This window comes from Macrobrachium nipponense, chromosome 31 (genome assembly GCF_015104395.2).
Source record: "Macrobrachium nipponense isolate FS-2020 chromosome 31, ASM1510439v2, whole genome shotgun sequence".
Taxonomy (NCBI): Eukaryota; Metazoa; Arthropoda; class Malacostraca; order Decapoda; family Palaemonidae; genus Macrobrachium; species Macrobrachium nipponense.
Window position 1 is genome coordinate 56,474,477 of NC_061093.1, and position 24,711 is coordinate 56,499,187.

At 34.3% G+C, this 24,711-nt stretch overlaps 1 protein-coding gene across 1 annotated transcript in view; it reads right to left on the bottom strand.

Moving 5' to 3' along the window:
* LOC135206859 (delta and Notch-like epidermal growth factor-related receptor) overlaps nucleotides 1–5,912 on the bottom strand; it is a 164,874-nt gene extending 158,962 nt beyond the window's left edge. Inside the window, exons 1-4 of the mRNA XM_064238342.1 lie at nucleotides 5,817–5,912; nucleotides 4,772–5,021; nucleotides 4,193–4,560; nucleotides 491–614 (exon numbers count right to left, since the gene is read on the bottom strand). Coding sequence (XP_064094412.1) covers nucleotides 491–614; nucleotides 4,193–4,560; nucleotides 4,772–5,021; nucleotides 5,817–5,912 — 838 coding nt within the window. The remainder of the gene's footprint in view (nucleotides 1–490; nucleotides 615–4,192; nucleotides 4,561–4,771; nucleotides 5,022–5,816) is intronic.
* Nucleotides 5,913–24,711: the final 18,799 nt, after the last annotated feature.

Sequence of the window (24,711 nt, forward strand, 5' to 3'; positions counted from 1 at the left end):
GTGTGCAATTTAGAACTCACATTATTTCTGACGAAAATTTTTTTTTTTTTGTATGGCAGCCCATTTTGTAGTAAAAAATTACAGTTTTGAATCTTTCGTCAATACTTTTGTATTATCTCTTTGAAAATTGGTGTGCAATTTAGAACGGTCACATTATTTCTGACGACAAAATCTTTTTTTTAATGGCCAGGCAATTTTATATTAATGAATTACACTTTTGAATCATTCCTCAATGCTTATGCAAAAAATCACAACTGTTTCGATACCCTGCGAGTTGGAATGGAACGGAATGGAATGGAATAAGGAATTTAGCCAAGAACTGGAATCTAAAGGATTATTAATTCAGCGCTATAATGGAGTTAGTTTGGAAATACATGTCAGTGAATTTATGAATGGAATAAAAATAACAAATCATCTTAAAACTACGATCAAAGATACCCTGAGCAAGTTGCGAGACAAGTTTTTCCCATGAAAAAAGGTTAACACTCACCGATGAAGTAGTTCGTCCCCACTTGGAGGAATCTCGGGGTGATGGTGACGATTCCTTCGGGGCTCGTCTCTCCTATCTGGCCTCCTTCTCGGGTGCTGCAGGAGGACCACTCCGAAACACTCGCCTGTGGAGGGAGAGGGAAGAAGGGGGGGCAGCTGTGAGCGTCATTGACGGTTGCAGAAGTGCTAGAGACAGAGGGAGTTTTAGTTCTAGGAGAGAGAGAGAGAGAGGAGAGAGAGAGAGAGAGAGAGAGAGAGAGGAGATTTAGTCTTAGGAGAGAGAGAGAGAGAGAGAGAGAGAGAGAGAGAGCATAAGTTCCAGACAGAGACAGTGGGGAAAATATGGATATATTGAGCTGGCAACCCTACGATAATAACTAGTTAGATACCCCTCTTTCTCTAAGAAAAAAAAAAAATAGTCAAATAATTTCCTACTGGTCACAAGGCTCGTCTGTTAACTTTCTTAAAAATCAAACATACATAACTTTTCTGTGATCTTGGTACTGAAGAGGAAAAGGCATACGGAAAAAAACTAAAGAGAAAAAGACATACGAAAAAAAGGCGCTGGGGAAAAAAGGCGCTGGGGAAAAAAGGCAGGGGAAAAAAGGCTGGGAAAAAAGGCAGAAAAAAAGGCAAATATATACGCAAAAGAGATCAAACCGAAGTACACTTGGAGGTAATATATCTTGTCGAGAGAATGAGAAACAGTCTTGAAGGGAGAGAGAGAGAGAGAGAGAGAGAGAGAGAGAGAGAGAGAGAGAGAGAGATAAACCCACTTAAAAGGGGTTAACAATTCTCTTCATGTAAAAAACTCCCCCGTCTGAATTTGTAATCTATTACCAGGATGTCTTGCTTCAGTCAGAGATAATGGAAGTGGATTACGAAGCGGGAGAGACCTGGAGTGATTATTGGGGATTACCAACGAAAGGAAGGAAGGAAATAGAGGGGAGCGAAGCATTTATGTAAATGGAAAAAAAAGAGGATTATTTCTGTTAATTAGACAGTCAATTGCGGCTACGAAGGAGCAAGCCAAAAATGACGTACTCGCATAGTATATCTTACTTTAAACTTATTGGAAAGGAACCACGTCATTTGGTAATTTAAAATCCTCTGATTACAACCCTTTTTCTATATTGACTGAAAACGACGTTTATCTAAGACAACCAAAAAAGGTAAAACATGGAAGATATATAATTCATTCTTCTTATAACACAATTCGGTCTTTGTTTTACCAAGTGATGAAAAAGTTTCTGTATTCTATCAACCTATTTTTTTACATTTTTTTAAGAGACTAGTACCACATTTTTGTTTTTCTGTCGTTCGTTAAAAATGCGAGGAAGCATTGATCTGAATAGAAAGTCGACGTTTATCTAAGACAATCAAAAGGTAAAACGTGGGATTCATATAATTCATTCTTCTTAAATTTTAACACAATTCAGTCGTGTTTTACCAAGTGATGAAAAGCTTCTGTATTCTATCAACCTATTTTTTTGCATTTTTTTAAGAGACTAGTTCCACATTTTTTCAGCCGTTCGTTAAAATGCGTAGAAGCGTTGACCTGAATATCGAGTGATGGCAATTCATTCTTCTTATAATACACAATTCAGTCTATTTGTTTTACCAAGTGATGAAAAGTTTCTCTATTTTATCAACCCATTTTCTTTTTTTTTTGCCTTTTTCTTAGAGACTAGTTCCACAATTTTGTTTTTTCAGCCGTTCGTTAAAAATGCGTAGAAGCGCTGATCTGAATAGAAAGTCGACGTTTATATAAAGACAATGAAAAGGTAAAACGTGGGATTTACATAATTCATTCTTCTTATAATACACAAGTCAGTTTTTGTTTGTTTTACCAAATGATGGAAAAGCTTCTGTATTTCATCAACCTATTTTTTTTTAGCATTTTTCTCAGAGTTCCACATTTTTTTTTTTCTGCCGTTCGTTAAAAATGCGTAGAAACGTTGATCTGAATATCAAGTGATGATACGCAAGACGAAATATCCTTCTAGAGAAATGCTGGTGTGCGTGGCCAATGTTTTTCTCTCTTTCCTAACCTCTGGTTCTCTCTAAGGACAAGTGGGTCATCCCGTATGTAATTGGACGGCAGTTGGGAAAGCGCTAAAACGATCCTCAGAAATGATAAAGCGAAAGTAAACTACAGAGGATACCCTCTGCACAGTCTCTAAAATGGAAGCTCCTATCTCAAGGGGTTTCTGTTCATGAGGAAAACCGCATCATCATGCTGAAGAAAATAACCGAATCTGAAGAATGACTTCGAATTGACAAGTTTTATAACTGCTCTTGAAAAGCCAGAAAATCAAATACACCGAAAAATTTTTTTTTTTTTACTTTTTTTTCCCAGGTGGTCTGCGTCATAACTCTTCTACAAACCTGAAGTTTGATGTATAAAATGATTCTGCAATACATAGCTAGAACAGTGTCTACAAGCAACACTTCTGGGAAACCAGAACACAGACTATCAAATGCACCGACAATTTTTTTTATTTTGACTTTTTTTTTGCTGGAGGTCTACGTCATAACTCTTCTACAAACCTGAAATTTGATGCATAAAATGATTCTGCAATACATAGCTAGAACAGTGTCTACAAATAACAATTCTGGGAAATCTAGTCACCGCAAAACAAACGTCGTCAGTCACATTATTATCATTCAGCTAGTCGCACAGTAGAAATGTATAATATACCGAGATATTTGAATAAAAAAACGTAAGACTAAGTAATTCCATGGGACGCCGCATAAAACGGCATGGAATAAAAATCTTTATCTTTAACTTGGCTTGTGAATCGTATAATAAAGTTTGTATTAACACGAAATTTGAATGACTCAGGAGTACCTCTAGTAATTATTTGGTAATTTACTTAGAGAGAGAGAGAGAGAGAGAGAGAGAGAGGAGAGAGAGAAGAGATTTTGTTTTGTAAAATAAATTTGTTTAGGCAAAAAGTAATGATCCTAAACTGAAGTAGCAAGTAGGTTCACACACTCCCAAAACCAACTCTCATTCCTTTCCAGTCCCTCCCCCTCCCCCTCCCCCCACCCCCGCCCATACACTTATAGCCAAAACTTTTTCTCATACTGGCGGGGGGGGGGGGGGGGATGGGGGGGGGTCGCATCGTATAATATTGAATGCCATTAAATCGCAAGCTCATTTTTAGTTTGGCGAATACAAATTAATTTCAACCAGTGTGAAATGATTCCATACTACTACTTTTAAAACACCTAAAAACATGTTGGCGATCTAATGAATGCGGTCAGATCCATTCCGAGTTCGAAAAAGACTAAAACGGTTTTCAGCGAATTTGCACCATGAAACTATCTAATTTTTTTTTATTGATATAGTAGATTCACATCAACCGTGCATTTGATGTCTAGGCCAGTCCCTTACGACGCTCCTGATTGGCTGTTGATAAGCCAATCACAGGGCTGGAAACTCTCAGTCTCTCTCGAGAGATCACATAGGCAGGACGTATATGTTCTACCACTCCTCAAGGATACTTTTGAAAGACGTATCCCTCAGGGGAGGTGGAACATAGATCCTACCCATGTGAACTCTCTCGAGAGAGACTGAGAGTTTCCAGCCCTATGGTTGGCTTATCAACAGCCAATCAGGAGCGTCGTAAGGGACTGGACTAGACATCAAATGCACGGTTGATGTGAATCTACTATAGCGACGGGACTCAGTACTCACCTTCCAAATGGTAAGAGGCGAAGTCGCTATCGGATTTATTTGCGCTTCTTCCTTTTCCTCATCTCGCTCGTGTCCCAAACTCCTCCCCCTTTCATCATCATCATCCTCCTCCTCCTCCTCTTCTTCCTCTTCCTCTGCTTCTTCCTCCTTCCGCTGCGATGCCCTCCTGCTCTGGGCCACGCCGCTGACATCGTCGATGATGGCGGGAGGTCTCGGGTGGAACCCTAACATGTGGTGGGGAGGGAGGCCGATCCCCACGTCTCTCTTCCTCCTGACGGCGGCCGTGGGGGAATTCGTTGGATGGGCGGCCGCTATGTGGTGGTCGTCCCTGCTGAAGAGGTGGGTCTTGTTGCTGCCCACGTGGGTTCCTGAGGGAACGCGCTCCGGAGCAAGGGTCGTCCTTGAGTTCTCCTGCCCTTCTCGTCCTGTCCTCCTCCTCCTCCTCTTCCCCGTGTTGTAACTGTGGGGAGGCGGTGGGGAAGACGAAGGCCACCTTGTGGTCCTTCTGCTGCTGTCGAGGCGATGGTGTCGAGAGCCTGACTTTCGTTTGTTGCGTCGGAGAAGTTTGGGGTTCCTGACGGTGCTCCCCGACGACTGTCGGGTCGAACATGCCACCCTGAGTGGCGTCTACGGGTTCCGGGAGGTGCTGTAGTTCTGGCAGGCCGGTTTGGGCATACTGCTGTTCTTGGGGTTGCTGTGGGGTACGCTGTTGCTGCTGTTCGTTCCCGAGGTCATCGTGCCGTTGACCGATGCCCACTTGCTGTGGTGAATATTTTTGCTTCTGTTGTTTGTCTTGAGTGGGCTGAGACGTTGGCAAGGAAGTGAAGTCCTGGAAATGAGAGAAAGTAATATTCATAGAAGGCTCGTTCGTTCTAAATGCATTAGTAATAATATATATATATTATATATCTTTGTTTTTACCAAGTAATATATATATATATATATATATATCAATATATATATATATATATATATATATATATATATATATCTATATATATATATATATATATATATAGATATATATATATATATATATATATATATATATCTATATATATATATATATATATATATATATATATATATATATATATATATATATATATACCCTTGCTTTTACCAAGTAAAATAGTGAATATATATAATATGCCACCCTTGCTTTTACCAAGTAAAATAGTAAATTTTTTACATCTGCAAAACTTGTATGACATACAAAAACATACAAATGCAATAATAATATAACCCACATAACTATAAATAAGAAAAAAAAGTATGTTAAGCATTCCTGTTTATCTAGAAGCATAATTTTATGGAAAGGTTCCACGGAGGAAAGTGATCAAGCGCCATGAAGATATAGTAGGTACCCGATGTGACCTATCATTTACCAGTTATTTATGTATGTATGTTTTTTTTTTTTTTTTTTTTTTTATTGTATGATGTATGTAGTATGTATGTATGTATGTATACTTGCGAACCAAAGGATAGTGCATAGGATGGCTGGCTATAACTCCCTTTCTTCCTGTGGAGGAATTCGTCCCTTTCGCGGCTAATCTACCCCTACCCTACCCCCCCCCCCCCCAACCTCCTTCCCATTCGCCCTCCGCCTTCTGGGCCTCTTTACCACTTGATTAATGATCTTACTTATCAAGATTAATCGCTCCAACATTGATGGAGGATGAGAGGAGTTGTAAAGATCCGGCGCTTGGCCATCACTCATCGCCTCCGATGGAGGGGTTTGGGGGGAGGGGGGGAGGGGGGTGAAGGGGGGGGGAGGGGGGGGGGGTTGACAACCTAAATTCAAAATCTCCAGATTTTGGAGTAATAATCCCAAATTTAGATATGGAGTAACAATCCCAAACTTAGATATTTTGGAGTAACAATCGCAAATTTAGATATCGAGAAACAATCACAAATTTAGATATCGAATAACAATCGCAAATTTAGATATCGAGTAACAATCACAAATTTAGATATCGAGTAACAATCACAAATTTAGATATCGAGTAACAATCGCAAATTTAGATAGCGAGTAACAATTCTAAATTTATATATCTAGTAAGAATCCCAAATTTAGGTACCGAGTACCAATCGAAAATTAGGTATTCGAGTAACACTCGCAAATTTAGATATTTTAAGAATAACAATTCCAAATTTAGATATCTAGTAACAATCCAAAATTTAGGTACCGAATAACAATCGCAAATTTAGATATCGAGTAACAATCGCAAATTTAGATATTTTAAGAGTATCCATCCCAAATTTAGATATCGAAGTTCATTTTTCTTTTTTCTCTTTTGACATCTTCCAAACGGAGTCATTCAATGACAGATCTAATGAAGAGGCATAATCTAGTCGTCGTTTCTGTGAAAGGACTCGATGAAATTCGGTTTTTGTTTGTGTGTTTGTTTGTATGGTGTTTTTACGTTGCATGGAACCCAGTGGTTATTCAGCAACGAGACCAACCAACGGCTTTTCGTGACTTCCGAACCACGTCGAGAGTGAATTTCTATCACCAGAAGTACACATCTCTGACCCTCTCAATGGAATGCCCGAGAATCGAATTCGCGGCCAACGAGGTGGCAGGCCAATACCATACCAACCACGCCATTGAGGCGCTTTGATAAAGTTCGGTAAGGAGAAAAGAGGGTCCTTTCTATTATTCTTGACTTGAATCGTTTTCTTTGTACCGAAATGAAATAATCATTAGGACTAAGCAGTAAAAGTGAAGCAGCCTGATGGGAGAGAAAAGTTGAACAAACGAAAAACACATTTACCAGGCAGAGGAACGTAAAACGATGGATACATTATAATCCTCAAAATCCTACTTTCTAAACTGGAGTACATCATTGTTTTTGTCATTCATTCACTTCCAGAAAATGCTTTCTTACACTCAAGTGAGACTTTTGAGAACTTTTCTTCTTATTATATATCACATATAATTTTTTACTTAAATAACTATTGCTACTAAATGTTTTCAGAAAATTCTGACAACTACTATTTCAAAACATTGTCGTTTCGGGTACAAAATGTAAATGTAAGTAATGTCGCTGCCGATAGCCTTTAGTGCAGAATGAAATTCGCCTATATATATATATATATATATATATATATATATATATATATATATATATATATAGTATATATATATATATATATATATACTATATATATATATATATATATATATATATATATATATATGTATATATATATATATATATATATTAATATATATATATATATATATATATATATATATATATATATATATATATATATATATATATATAATATATATATATAATATACCATCATCGTGATTTATATATACAATCATTAATCTACAAATGTCGTTTAATATCCAATTCACGCTTCTTCGGGAAGATCACCGAAGGGGCATTATATATGTACTAGAAAATTAGGGGGGTGTGGGGGGATGATGAAACTCTTATAAACCATCTTAGGAGTCCCCACTATAACCCTGCCAAGTTTCATGTCCATCGGACCAGCCGTTTGGCCGTGATTGAATGACAGACGGACGGACAGACATAACGCCCATTATAGTAAGAAGTGATAAATGGATTGGTACCGAAGTATCTCTAACATTCAACACAGAACCTTCCAACAATCCCCGTCGACGGGGAGAGAGAGAGAGAGAGAGAGAGAGAGAGAGAGAGAGAGAGAGAGATTCTTTGGACTCCCTAATGAAACTTATACTCTTTAAGAAAACATCCATCAAAAGAAACCGCTATTTCTCGCTACATTCTCTGTAAAAGACTGAGGTTTTGACGGAAAAGGACAGAGACAGAGCAACAGAGACGCCCATAAATGGATGGTCAGGATGTCCTCTTAACAGCGAGAGGTGGCGGTCACTGCAACATCGGAAAAGGGGCTGTAATAAACGACATCAATTGGCATCATCATTTCGGAGTGTGGCCCTCGGTCACGCCTCCCAGGGACCGGCGATATGACGTTTCTTTGGCAAGAGGGAGCCCGTCTCTGGAAATGGCGGTGATCACAGAGTTCCTATTGCATTCTCGGCTCTGATTCCTGCCTTCCTTTCATCTCTCTCGCCTTAGAGTCACTAATGATGACTCTATATACGAGAGATACGCCTCGTCGATAATATAGTATTGATATTGACATCTGATGAGATTCTTCATACATCATTTTCTTTATTCTATGCATGTACATAGAAAAATAGTTACCGACACTAAGATTTATAAGCCTTCTCCTTTTTTTTACTATAAAGATCTGCTCGCTTGACCTTCGTGCTGTACAAAAAAAAATGAATAAAAATATATTGCTCAAACTTCCCTCTTTCCATTAACAGTCAGATGCACTTACTTGCAGACTCGATTTTGGATATGCTTTGTGAAAAATGCCAAACATTCTTTTAACGAATATAAGAGAAAGAGAGGGAAAAACGTTTACCTTCCATTCGTCCATTTTTCCACTAAGCAGAGTTCAGATCAAAATGGAAAGCATCTGCTGCCTCAACTATGCAGAGTCGGACGGAAGCTTTTAATGAAGAGACCTCGAACATTTCGCTTCTGGACAATGTCAGGATTAGCAATAAAAGTGCAAAACGGAAGGACTCGGACAGGACGTCGCAGTTGTATCCTAAGGGATGTTTTAACCAGAATGTTGTATCCTACTATATGTTTTAACCAATGTCCCGGATGCAAGGATAAGATCCGGTAGGATTTGCTGGCTTGAAGGACACGAGCAGTCCGTATTTGGTTAAATATAATAAATCTCGTCCACTCTGAATTTTTGCCATGCAGTCATGTGATTCAAATATCAAATTAATACTATGCACTAAGAAAAATACATCATACATCCTAATACAGTAGTTGGTTACAATATAATAAACCTCGTCCACTCTGAATTTTTGTCATACAGTCATGTGATTCAAATATCAAATTAACATTATACACTAAGAAAAATACATCATACAACCTGATATCAAAACTTGTTTTGAAAAAAAAACACGGAAAAGCGAGATGAGAAAACGTGAGTGAACAAATAAAAAGATTTTGTCACTCTAATATGCTGTGCAATATGTCAGAATGGTCTGGATATGCAAATTATATTGCATGAAATAATCATGAAATGCATTCATCAACGCAATCTCGCAGGAGCAGGGGGGGAAGAGAGAGAGAGAGAGAGAGAGAGAGAGAGAGAGAGAGAGAGAGAGAGAGAGAGGAAACAATACTGGCCTACTGAATTTGCACAATATTTCCATGCTCCCATTTCTTTGTTAACTTTAGAAAAGTAAAAAAAAATATATAGAAGAAAAAACGAGTAAGAATAAATAAATAAATAAATGAAAATTTGAAAAGGAAAATACTTTGTCTTTCTCCCAAACAAACCAGTGACCCCTCATCCTTCTTCAACCAGCGAAGGACTAAGAGATACAAAAAAAAAAAAAGGACATTAACATACAAAAGTGACTCCGTACATCCATCCATCTCTCAGGTGTCTCCAAAGTCAGCGGAACTTTGCTCTTTTTCAAGATCGTGTCGCTGATTCTTTTTTTAACATCGTCCGTTTTCAAGTTTTTAAATCTCGCGTTTTTTTTGTACGAAATTGAATTTTGTGTTCTTTTTCAAGATCGTGTCACTGATTCTTTTTTTAACATCGTCCGTTTTCAATTTTTTACATCTCGCCTTTTTTTTGAGCGAAATTGAATTTTGTGCTCTTTTCCAAGATCGTGTCAATGATTTTTTTAAAATGGTCCGTTGTCAATTTTTTTTTTAATCTCTCGTTTTTGTTCTTTTCTATGCGAAATTCAATTTTGTGTTATTTTTCAAGATCGTTTCAATGGTCCGTTTTCAAATTTTTTTTTAAATCTCACGTTTTTTTGTTTTTTTCTATGCGAAATTGAATTTTGTTGTACCATGTTCCACACGTGAAATATTTGATACTCGTTCCATCCAGTTACTTAACAGCAACCCAGCTGTAAGAAGGAAGTCCTAGACAGGACTCAAGTTAGGATACAGAAGTTACATTGGATCCCAGGGCTCACAGGATGACATGTTCCTTAGCACCATTTATTTCTGTCAGTCCGTCAGTCAGTCTGTCTCTTTCGAGAAAAAAGGCTTATGTTTAAATTCAGTTTTAATCATTTCATGCAAGACTGATCAGCAATTAAAGTACGATGGTGAAGGAAGGATATATCTTAATGGCGAAAAATTTGACTCATAATTATTAAACGAGAGAGCCAGAAAAGCTGTTTTTCACTAGTTACAACATCGTAATACAAATATATATGTGTGTCCTATTTCCGTTTCCTTTGTGTCTTGAACGTCCGTGGAATTTTTCTTTCCTTTCAAGTACTTGCCAGGAATTTTTTTTCAGACTGTTTTTTAATTAACCCTAAAACATCTCCCATTTTATATATGAGAGAACCATTTTCCCTATTGGCTTGCATATCTAAAAACCTGAGCCTTTTTTAATCAGCCCACGAAAATTGTGACTCTACATTATGTATGAAGAGCAATCTTTTTTCCTTATCAAGTAAGGCTGTATAGTCTGAAAAAAAAAAAAAAAGAAGAAGAAGAAAAAAAAACTAATCCTTCTTTAACCAGGCCACGAAAATTGTGACTCTACATCATTCGCATTCAATTCGTCAACCTTTCAACCTCTCTTCCATCAAAGCGTTATCAGGATAAGACCCAAGTTTTAGAAAGTAGAAGCCAAAGTCTGTTCGGACGTTTGGACCCAAAAGCAAATATGACTTGATTTTGGCCGGTGGTGAATTCCCAAGCGTCTTGCTTTTAATGTCTGCCTGTCACTTCAACGAGAAATGTGTCTAATTTCATTTTAGTAGCAAGTGTTGAGCGATTAGAAATTTACGAAGGGATAATGCATGAATATCAAGATGGAGAATGCTGACTAGAAACAGCGACCGCATATAGAAATGGGACAAGCTGAAGGCAAAGAAGAAGAAGAAGAAGAAGAAAATGAATGGACGAATATGAAGAACCACAAAACGCGACCATCCTCGTGACGAAGTGTAAGGGTTAAGGGGCGTGGCTCTATATCTTCGTTTTCTAGGTAGTTAACTTACAAAGGTTGGCGCTTAGTTTTGGCAAGGAAAAAAAATAAAAACCGACTGCATTTGGGAAAAAAACAGAAAGGACAAGGCAAACGGGAGAGTAAATAAAAAAAAATAATAATCCTTCTGCTAAAATAAATGCCGCAATATGCCAGAAGTGGTTGCATATGCAAAACACATTGCATGAAATAGTCATGAAATGCATTTATCAAAGCAATCTCGCAAAGGGAGAGAGAGAGAGAGAGAGAGAGAGAGAGAGAGAGAGAGAGAGAGAGAGGAGAGAGACGAACTTCAAATGAATTAGAAAGGCTGTATATCTACTTATTCAATTTCTTAACTCTCTCACATGCACACACACATAATACACACACACACACACACACACCCACACACAACATTTATATATTATACATTATACCGATATTACATCTATATAAACATATATATTATATATACACAGAGGTGTGTGTGTGAGAGAGAGAGAGAGAGAGAGAGAGAGAGAGAGAGAGAGAGAGGAGAGAGAGAGAGAGAGAGAGCAATATTGGTCGCAAGAAATTTGCACAATACTTTTTACGCTTGGCTTACTCCATCTAGTTCGCTTCACGGCACAAAACAGTAAGAAGATGAATAAAAAGAAAATAAAAAAATAAAAAAACTCAGAAAGCAAAAAAACAATATCGAGCTACGACTTTGACATTCGTCCTAAACATACCAGGGACCTCTTCATCCCCAGCTCGTCTGCAGCAAGGTACCAAAGGACTCAAAGATATATTATATATATATATATATATATATATATATATATATATATAATATATATATATATATATATATATATATATATAAGATGATAGATACAAAAGTATGTCTCCGTTTTAGCTATCGGTCTAGCGTCTCGAAAAGTCAGCGAAATTCCTATTTCAAAATCTTGTCATTGATTTTCATTACAATGTTCTCTCTCTCTCTCTCTCTCTCTCTCTCTCTCTCTGATGACGACGAGGTTCAGGTGAATCAGTTCAGGACCTGAGACTTGTGTATATTTTTTCCCCCACGACTTTAGAGACACAACAAGAAAATGAAAGCTTTTCTAAGAACAAGCCATTGCTTTCCCGTGTCATATCAGCGACTCTCCGGTAATCTGAAGGTTGAGTTTTTAACAGTACGTTTTTTAATCTGTAGCGACTAGCCAAAGCGTGCAGCTGGTATTGCGAAGGTTGAACGGAGTCCAGGCAGGAAAGTTGTTATGTTATTTTACAAAATACTACTTCTAATGGTACAAAATTTAATGTAAGGTGACATAAAAGACAAGGGTCGGATGGAGCCGAGACAGGACATCCGTTATGTTATTTTACAAAATACTTCTTCTAATGATACAAAATTTAATGTAAGAGGTAACATAAAGACAAGGGGTCGGATGGAGCCGAGACAGGACATCCTTTATGCTATTTTACAAAATACTTCTTCTAATGATACAAAATTTAATGTAAGGTAACATAAAAGACAAGGGTCGGATGGAGTCGAGTCGAGACAGGACATAAGTTGTTATTCTAAAAAAATACTTCTAATGATGCAAATGTAAGGCGAGCTAAATGACAATCTAGTTTGCAAATATATATGAAAAAAAAAATCCGCAGCTAAAATATAAGAGTGAAATTGTAATCTTAGCTTTTCTTTTTTTAAAAAAAGACTGAAAAACTTAGAAAGAGAAAAATCAAGCCAACTTAGCGTAGCAATTCGTCAGGATAACATTCATATATTTATCATAAGATTCATTAATCTAACCCATCTTGAGAGAGAGAGAGAGAGAGAGAGAGAGAGAGAGAGAGAGAGAGAGAGACCTTACAGTTTGCTCGGGTTGCCCCAGGTCCCTCAGTGAGAGCGGGAGAGAGAGAGAGAGAGAGAGAAATATAAAGCGACGAATCAAAGGACAACTGTGGAAACGAAAATACCGTCGGATCAAGTTTTCCTTTTCCTTCATCTTAAAAACATCATATTCAAGACTATAATTCTTTACCCAAGCAGGACCTCAAAGATACACACATTATATGATATATATATTATATATATATATATATATATATATATACTGTATATACATACATATATATACCTATATGATATATATATATATACACTCATATATTATATATATATATATATAATATATATATATATATATATATCTGTATATCATACATATATATATCATACATATATATATATATATATATATATATATATACAATATATATATATATATATATATATATATATATATATATTATTCTATTATCTATATATAGAAAGAGAGAGAGATAAATAAAGAGAGATAAAACACTGTGTCTCCGTTTATCCATCTTCCTCTCTCCCCGTCGCGACGTCAGCGAAACTCTCTCTCTCTCTCTCTCTCTCAGGGTCTTTGTCGTTGATTTCCGATACAACGTCCTCTTTTGATTTTAAAAGAAAAAACGCGATATTTTTTTCTACCCAACATTTTCCTTTTTCTCAAAGATTTTAGTCCTACCTCCTTTGTCACCCCCTTCCCCAACCCACATCCCCCCCCCCCCCCCCCCCCCCCCCCCCCCCCCCCCCCCCCCCCCCCCCCCCCCCCCCCCCCCCCCCCCCCCCCCCCCCCCCGACAGCACACCCCAGAGACCCTACGCTCAGTTATTTACAAGGGCGCATGAAAGATGTGAAAGATGTGATCTAGAAATGATATCTTTGAGTCTTAAACTCTTGAGACGTAGGACCTAATGTTGCCCTTTGTTAGGGCATAGATTCTGCTTCACTCTGTCCGTCTTGTGTTGTTGTCTTCTTCTATTCTGTTTTTCACAAGAGATGACCCATTCTTCACTTCAAAACGAATCGCCACTTTGAAGATCCTCAGGGACATAGTTATTTTTCTTAGACGAAGCTTTGCCACGTTTACCCTTGTCCCTATAATATGTATATATAATATATATATATATAATATATATATATATAATATATATATATATATATTACATATATATATATTAAAATATATAGTAAATATATATTATATTATAACCATATATTATATATACATTAAGCTACAAATGTCCTTTAACACCTAATTCGCTCTACCTCGGAATTAATACATTTTCATATATGTTAACTGAAAATATATTAATTTCGAGGTAGAGCGAATTAGATATTAAAGGACATTTGTAGCTTAATGCGAGTGTTATATATATATATATATATATATATATATATATATATATATATATATATATATATACATGCATTAAGCTCCAAATGACCTTTGATATCCAATTCACTATACCTCGGAATTAACATATTACCTCGGAATTGATATATTTTCATAATTGTTAATTCATGTTAAAGGACATTTGTAGCTAAATGCATGTAGTATATGAATCACGGTCATATAATAAAAATTCACGTGTGTGTGTGTGAGTGTGTGTAGATACAAAAAGAGAGAGAAACTGAAAGAACACATCCGAAGAAAATATTTTGCACCAGGGTCATGTTATCTGGTAATTATTTTTTTTCTTTTTCTTTTTTTTTTCATAGAATTCAGGGGGAGGCGAAAATTGGTCTCCGGAGGTCCGGGACGAGACCGGAATATTTCGGCGAATCATCGTTAGCTCAGAGCGGCAGAAAATGAAAGCTTGCCAACCGCACGAAGACGAAAGTTTTTTAAGAGGAAGGTTATCTTGTGATATGATTTTTCCGCCATGGCCATTCTGAAACGGTCTCTCTTTTTTTTTTGTTCTTTTTCTTTTTTATTAATAATGAATGACAGTACTACTTGCTTAATTGTAGACTTTAAAAAAATACTATTTTATTTCTGTTTTAAATGCCATGGCCATTCTAAAAAGGTCTCTTTTTTTTTTTTTAACAATGAATGACAGTACTTGCTTAATTGTAGACTTTAAAGAAATACTATTTTATTTCTCTGTTTTGAATGCCATGGAAATTCTAAAACGGTCTTTTTTTAATTTTTTTTTAATGAATGACAGTACTACTTGCTTTATTGTAGACTTTAAAAAAAATAGTAATTTATTTCTCTGTTTTCAATGACGATTGGTGTTTTTTTAATGATTATATAGAATTAAGCTCTCCAAATATTTCTAATGATTATATAGAATTAAGCTCTCCAAATATTTCTAATGATTATATAGAATTAAGCTCTCCAAATATTTCTAATGATTATATAGAATTAAGCTCTCCAAATATTTTCAATTATTATATAGACTTACGCTCTCTAAATATATGTTACTAAGATTCGAATTGGGAATCTTAAATTTAAAAAAAAGGAATTAAACATAAAATCCATGTTACATAAATACAAGTCTGTCTCGGTTTTGAATTAAAGAGGAATTTAGGCATCGTTTGCTCTATATTTCCTTTTCACGATGTTGATTTGTATAAGACAATATTTTCTTTTGAGAATGATAAATATGAAACGTTAAAATAAATCAAGACTGAAAACTTTTTAAATTTGGAATAGAGAAATATGTATATAGTATAATAAGTATAGATATATATATATATATATATATATATATATTATATATATATATATATAATATTATAAATATTATATATATATATATCACTGAGGTAAAAAAAAATAAAACATATAATCTATGACTTTACGGGCTGTCTGAAAAAATATGGTGCTACCGTTAGGCACGATTATCCTACAAAATAATCCGGGATAAAGGGAATTACTTTAGCTCGTCTATATATCATTTGAAAAGAAAAGGAAAAGAAAAAATATTACTTAAAGCTAGTAAAAATAATAGGAATTATACACACACAAATCATCATCTGTAATCAGAATTATTATTATTATTATTATTATTATTATTATTATTATTTTTTTTTTTGTTTTTTTTTTTTTTCTCTATCACAGTCCTCCAATCGATGGGTGGGTATTTATAGTGTGGGGTCCGGGTTGCATCCCTGCTCCTTAGGAGTCCATCACTTTTCTTACTATGTGTGCCGTTTCTAGGATCACACTCTTCTGCATGAGGCCCGGAGCTACTTCAGCGTCTAGTTTTTCTAGATTCCTTTTCAGGGATCTTGGGATCGTGCCTAGTGCTCCTATGATTATGGGTATGATTTCCACTGGCTATCCCATATCCTTCTTATTTCTATTTTCAGATCTTGATACTTATCCATTTTTTCCCTCTCTTTCTCTTCAACTCTGGTGTCCCATGGTATTGCGACATCAATGAGTGATACTTTCTTCTTGACTTTGTCAATCAACGTCACGTCTGGTCTGTTTGCACGTATCACCCTATCCGTCCCTGATACCATAGTCCCAGAGGATCTTTGCCTGATCGTTTTTCTATCACTCCTTCAGGTTGGTGCTCGTACCACTTATTACTGCAAGGTAGCTGATGTTATTATTATTATTATTATCATATCCAGAAGATCACTGACTTGGAATTCAAGCTCTCAAAAAATATGGTGTCACTCGCTGTTCATTACCTTTGAGGACATCTTGAAGTAATCCTAAAACAGATCCACCCAGTCTCCAAGATCCTAAAGTGTGTAAATTGCCTTTTGTTATTTACTAAATCGAAAGCCGCACTAAAATCTAATTGAATTACTCTGTTCTCTCGCAAATGGCACGTTACGTCTAAAAGGCCATCGCAGGTATCTAACTGCTTCCTATATGCGTATTGACTGCACTGACAATCCATTAGGTTCCGCATATATAATGGCTTAAAAATAATTTTTTTCAGAAATTCTGCAGAGCACAGGAAGAGTAGGAATTGGACTACGTTTACGGTATTCTGCAGATATGCCATTCTTTGGAATAGGCACTGTATTACTAAGCCTGCGCTCACCCGCAAAGATACGACGTCGACATAAAAATCTATATAATGAATGAATAAAAGTTCTCGTACCAGATTGTCGAAAAAATCAATTGTCATACTCCAGCGCTGGACAACAGAGGAACAGAAAAAAAAGGGTTTGGCAGATATGCAATAACAGATCGAGTGCACGCTCGTTTTCAGATCTTTTATCCAGCGGAGAGCGTAATGCATTCCAGGTATCTCTCGTCCATCGGGAAACTATGTAATGCTTTGAATCACCTGTTAATTAAAGGATGACTTCCATTACGAACGGGTAATCCTACTTTTAAAGCGTCACGCTACATTGCATTGATCTTCTTGACTCATTCCACAGTTGCTGTTTATTTTGATGCTGGATTTATTTTTTTTATTTGATATTTTTCTGCGCTGCGATCTATTTCTCTTTTCAGTCTTTTCACTATTATTTCCTTTTCCTGAATATATGCTTTGAAGGAGGTCATTGGCCGTACAGATTTCTTTCTCATGAATGTGACCACATTTTAGATAATAATAATAATAATAATAATAATAATAATAATAATAATAATAATAATAATAATAATAATAATAATAATAATAATAATAATAATAATAAATTGGTAAAATACCCTCTTTCAGGCAAATACTGTTAAGAGAATGGGAGAATTAAGCGAATTGGATTTATATACTGTTTTTTATATCATCATCATCATGCATCATCATCATTAATTAATAATAAAACTAATAATAATAATAATAATAACTAATCTAATAACTAATAATAATCATAATAATATAATAACAATAATAATATAAATAATAATAATAATTCAAAGAAAACCCTTAATCCCATGAGTCAATGAAATGGGAAAGTACTTTCCCAATAATAATAATATAATAATATAATAATAATAATAATAATAAAATAATAATAATAACGATTCAGTGGCAAAAGCCCTCCACTGGAGCCGGTGCAAGAAACATCAGCTACCTTGCAGTAATAAGTGGTACGAGCACCAAACTGAAGGAGTGATAGAAAACGATCAGGCAAAGATCCCTCTGGACTATGTTATCAGGCAGATAGGGTGTATACGTTGCAATAGACCAGACGTGACGTTGATTGACAAAGTCAAGAAGAAAGTATCACTCATTGATGTCGCAATACCATGGGACACCAGAGTTGAAGAGAAACAAGAAGAGGGAAAAAATGGATAAGTATCAAGATCTGAAAATAGAAATAAGAAGGATATGGGATATGCCAGTGGTGGAAAATCGTACCCATAATCAAAGGAACACTAGGCACGATCCCAAGATCCCTGAAAAGGAATCTAGAAAAACTAGAGGCTCCAGGACTCATGCAGAACAGTGTGATCCTAAAACGGCTCACATATAAATACCACCCAGTCGGATTGGAGGACTGTGATAGAGCAAAAAAAAAAAAAAAAAAAAAAAAAAAAAAAAAAAAAATAATAATAATAATGTTTAAAAATAAATATCCCCACAATTATATAAATGTTTTTTTTACATGGAAATATATTTTTTATAAATAATAATAATATAATAATAATAATAATAATAATAATAATAATAATAATAATAATAATAATAATAATAATCTACTGTAGAGAGCAAGCGACAAAATCTCGGTGATAATGTTAAAACTATTCTTAAATATCTCTTTTGAAATGGAAAATAAATTCGAAAGGAAATTTTTTGGTCGACGTGAATAGCCACATGAACGGAAACAAAACAATAAATTGAATAGATACAGTATAATTAAGGACGCTGTGTATTACGAATCCCCGAGGGGAATATTTGTACACGCCAGAAGAATTTTTTTTTTTTTTTTTTTTTTGCGCGAAGTCAGGAATTTTCCAATAAAAATAAAACAAGAAGCTGAGTTCATAATTCACGGTATGATAACGAAAATGCTTCGAAAACAGAAAAATAGAGTATTTGTTTTTTGCCCAATGAAGAATTTCAAAACAGGAATAAAAAAATACTATTCACACAACAGGAAATGAGGTCATGTGAAAGTAAAGTTACAAACGTTTATTTTGGCAAAGTCGTTTCTAAATTCAAAATACTAATTCCATCAAATAATAATAATAATAATAATAATAATAATAATAATAATAATAATAATAATAATAATAATAATAATAATAATAATAATTATAATAATAATAATAATAATAATATGCTGGAAGTAAACCTCTTTTAAAATTTTTTAAAAAGTAAAAGCTATCACTTTTAATAAAATAATAATAATAATAATAATAATAATAATAATAATAATAATAATAATAATAATAATAATAATAATAATAATAATAATAATAATTATAATAATAATAATAATAATAATATGCTGGAAGTAAACCCTCTTTTAAATTTTTTTAAAAAAGTAAAAGCTATCACTTTTAATAAAATAATAATAATAATAATAATAATAATAATAATAATAATAATAATAACAATAATAATAATAATAATAATAATAATAATAATAATAATAATAATAATAATAATAATAATAATAATAATAAATATAAATGAAAAAACTAATTCCACTTAAAAAAGAGAGAGACAAACTTCTACTCTTTCTTATAACAAATTGACATAAATGGACAGTTCAACATAATCCTTGTAAAAATGTTGCAATGTTTTTTTTCTTTTATTTTTTGGACTGCAAAGGCCAATGCTCTTATCAAACTCAGATCCGAAGCGAAAAGCAATAAAGACCTAAGATAAAAAAAAGTGTGGGGTTCTTGACGCCGACTGTGGGAAAGAGAAATTAAAAAGCGAGAAATTAAAAAGCAAGAAATTAAAAAGCGAAAATTAAAAAGTGAGAAATTAAAAAGCGAGAAATTAAGAAGCGAGAAATGAAAAGGAGAAATTAAAACGTGAAAATTAAAAAGTGAGAAATTAAAAAGCGAGAAAATTAAAAGGAGAAATTAAAAACGTGAAAATTACAAAAAGCGAGAAATTCAAAAGGAGAAATTAAAAAACGTAGAAAATTAAAAAAGCGGAGAAATTAGAAGAGCGAGAAAGAAATTAAAAAGTTAAAATTAAAAAAGCGCAGAAATTGAAAACGGCGAAAATTAAAAAAGCGAGAAATTAAAGAGAGAGAAATTAAAAGGAGAAATTAAAACGTGAAAATTAAAAAGTGAGAAATTAAAAAGCGAGAAATTAAAAAGGGAAAATTAAAAAGCTAAAATTAAAAGGAGAAATTAAAACGTGAAAATTAAAAAGCTAGAAATTAGAGAGCGAGAAATTAAAAGGCTAAAATTAAAAAGCGAGAAATTAAAAGGAGAAATTAAAAAGCGAGAAATTAAAGAGCGAGAAATTAAAAGGAGAAATTAAAACGTGAAAATTAAAAAGTGAGAAATTAGAGAGCGAGAAATTAAAAAGGGAAAATTAAAAAGCCAGAAATTAAAAAGCTAAAATTAAAATGCGAGAAATTAAAAAGCGAGAAATTAAAAGGAGAAATTAAAAAGGGAAATTAAAAAGCGAGAAATTAGAGAGCGAGAAATTAAAAAGCTAAAATTAAAAAGCGAGAAATTAAAAGGAGAAATTAAAAAGGGAAAATTAAAAAGCGAAAAATTAAAAGGAGAAATTAAAACGTAAAAATTAAAAAGCGAGAAATTAAAGAGCGAGAAATTAAAAAGCTAAAATTAAAAACGGATAAATTAAAAAGAGACAAAAATTAAAAACTATTAAAAATGGATTAATTAAAAAGAGGAGAAATTAAAAAGCTAAAAATTAAAAACGGATAAATTAAAGAGAGAGAAATTAAAAAAGCTAAAATTAAAAAACGGATAAATTAAAAGAGGAGAAATTAAAAAGCTAAAATTAAAAATGGATAAATTAAAAAGAGAGAAATTCAAAAGCTAAAATTAAAAATGGATAAATTAAAAAGAGAGAAATTCAAAAGCTAAAATTAAAAATGGAGTAACCTTAAAAAGGAGAGAAATTAAAAAGCTAAAACTTAATGGATAAAAATTAAAAAGAGAGAAATTCAAAATTGGATAAATTTAAAAAAGAGAGAAAGAAATTCAAAAGCGAGTGAACTTTGATGTCAGTGTTTAAAAACCAAGACAAGTAAAACAAAAAGTTAATAAAGGTAAAAAATACAAAGAATAGAAAAAAAGACAAGTAAAAAGAGTAAACAAAAAAGGTAAAATATATAAAAGGATAGAAAAAAGACAAGTAAAAAGAGTAAACAAAAAAGCTAAAATATATAAAAGATAGAGAAAATATGCATGACATGATTAAAGACGTGAGATTAAAAATGACAATGCCCATATATGAATACAAAAGACAGAGCGGAACTTTAAAAAAGTTAAAAAATGTAAAAAATATACCAAAAGGATAAAAAAATATGCATGACATGATTAAAGACGTAAGATTAAAAATGACAATGCCCATATATGAATACAAAAGACAGAGCGGAGCATTTTTTTTAGATAAATAATAAAACAAAAGAGCTGCGAGCCGAACCGACTGGACTGAAAAGTTTTTCATTTCAATGACCTACCCATCCGGCATTCCATTCTGTATATCCGGGCCATATATTTTTATGGAAGATGTACATCACTTTTACAGCTGCTGTACAATGGCCCCCATAAGCTAAAATTTGCTACGCTGCTGCCAGGTGTAATATTTATTGGAAACTAAATGTGCGTGTCATGTATAGGCCCGCGGTATTCAATGTTTTTTTTGTTTTGCCTTTTTTTTATTTCTATTAGTCTAGCCGGAAAAGCCTAAACCTAAAGCGATTTTTTTATAAATAAAAAAGCAGAAAATTCTTTTTAATAATCAATGTTTTTGTTTTTTGTGTTATTCTTTTTTCACTTCTGTTAAGTTTATCCGGAAAAGCGAAACCTAAAACTGACTTTTTTTTATAAATAAAAAACAAAAAAATCTCTTTAACAATATATTCTCAGAGGAGCAGATATAAAATATGTACGCTGAAAACTAAAAAGTTAAAAGAATTTATTACTAATAAAAGCAAAAAATTATTTTTAATAAAATATTCTTAGAGAGGAGCAGATATAAAATACGTACGCTGAATACCAAAAGATAGAAGAATTGATTACTAAAAAAGCAAAAAACTATTTTTGATACTAAATTCTCATAATATACATACATTGAAAAACAAAAAAGTTAAAAGAATTTATTACTAAAAAGGCAAAAAACTTCTTTTTTATAATGCATTCTCAGAGAGGAGCAGACATAGTATAGATACGTTGAAAACCAAAAAGTAAAAAGAATTGATTACTAAAATAGCAAAACCTTTTTTTTATAATGTATTCTCAGAGTATAGGTGTATAGAACAGTTAATATGGTGATATTGTTTAAAAGAGGTTCATTGGACAGTTTAGTTATGATAGCCGCAAATACGTGAAGTCACTCATAACGGCTTACTGTAAAAATATATATATTTGTATATAAATACGTTATGTCTCTTACACGTATACGCGTGCGCACTCAACAGAGATCGTTCCGACAAAAGCAATTTAGACTTTTTTCATTCAGGCGAACAACACTCATACAAATAGAAATAACAGCGGAGGAAAAAATGCGTTGCCACCACCACCCGTGATATAGGACACGCAGCACATTTAGATTTCCCTATAAATATTAGAGCCCGCAACGTTTCCACTCGTAGCTTATGGCTTCCACTGCACAACAGTTGTAAAAGTCGTTAACAATTTCAGCGGAAAAAACTTATTACTCCAGTCTAGAGAATGGGAGGACAGTGGGCGGATCCAAGTACGTGTTTGCAACGTGTCTGCTTGCTCACGTTGGCGCTTTCTTCATTTACTAAAAAAAAGTAAGGTAAAACAGTTCGTTGTGGTGTAATGGAAAAGATCTGGAGGCGTTGCTCATTTTACCCTGTTCGGAAGCTTTGTGGGGGATAGAATTCCTTCATTTCACTTCAAATGTGTACTTTCCAGTTACTTCAGAGATATCAATGACTCAAAAGTTCATCATCGCATATTAGTTGCATTCCCATTAAGCTCGTAAATGTGGAATGTCATTTCACATTTCATTACATTCAAAATGAAGAAAAGATGTCAGACCATGACCGTGTAAACACAGATTCTGATTAAGAAGTTATTTCTTTTATTTCAAATTATGCAATGCAATACGAATAAATGAGAAGACTAGCTTATACCGCGTGATCGTGTGTATACACATGTATGTATGTATGCATGTATATATATATATATATATATATATATATATATATATATATATATATATATATATATATATATATATATGTATGTATGTATGTATGTATCTCGCAAAATGATTCTCACATCCCGTGCATCGCAGTAATTCCTGACGGATTGGCGCTGATTAGAGTAAGTGAGCTTCGGTGTCGCTGTCAGTCGGGTAATCAAGATATCTGGGCGAGAGGAATCATCAGCTTCGTCTACTGAGATTAATTCATGCGATGTGATGGAAAGGAATTTCGGTGCCCGGAGATCTCTTTGATAATTCTCGTTTGTTGGAATAAGGATAACGAGGTAAATGCGATTAGTGGGACTTATCTCTAGATTTATCATTCACGATGTTGGGAGCAGGGATAAACACAAGTTAAAAATATGCGACGAAGTTTCTCTGGCACATTCGGGTGCCTGTCCTACAGATTGCCAGACGTACGAACATGGCTGACTTTAACTTTGGTATGTTTCATGATTGGATGGTGGGTTTAAAGATCTGAGGGCGGACAGAAAAAGCCACCTCAATAGATTTCTCTTATTGGAAGCTAAAAACGAGAGCAAACAGAACAATTTTCCAAATAAGATTTATACAACTGGATTAGGTATGTTTTGACGTTTGGAAGAATAGATCTAATTATGAAAGTTAGCGTCACTGATTTTTCTTATTCAATGTAATCTCTTTTTACCCTCCTTCTTTATCTACTCCATCTTACTCCTTAGATACTTAGGTTCCTCTCTTTTCCATCCACACGCCCACAAACCTTTCCTTAGAATCCAGGCTATGACTTATGGTAAGTAAATATAATTCCTGGAATTCCTTAAGGAATCTTGAAAGCATTCCCAAAAGCGTGAGATATTCGGAGAGGAAGAGCTACTAAACAAGAATAATCTTATAAAGACGACGGTTAATCATGAAATTCCTTAAGGAATCCTGAAAGGATTCCCAAAAGCGTGAGATATTCGGAGAGGAAGAGCTACTAAACAAGAATAATCTTATAAAGACGACGGTTAACCATGAAATTCCCTAAGGGGATTCCCAAATGCTTGAGATATTCGGATATGAAGAGCCATTAAACAAGAATGATCTTATAAAGACGACGGTTAATAATAATATTTAACAAATGAAGCACCAAACACCTTCAAATTCTTCCCACCTACCTCCTCAGAATACACTCCGGTGGCTGTATCCAAAGGCGTGGGCGAGGGCGATGTGGTAGGATTAGCCGTCGTGGGAGGATGCGTAGGCGTTGGCGGTGTATAGTCAGGAGGAGCCTGAAGGATGACTTCCAGGGTGTCCCCATCCTGAAGGAAAACCCGGCGATGGACGGTAGTGGACACACTGCATCTCAGTGGAGGAGTGCAGGAGCTGGGCAC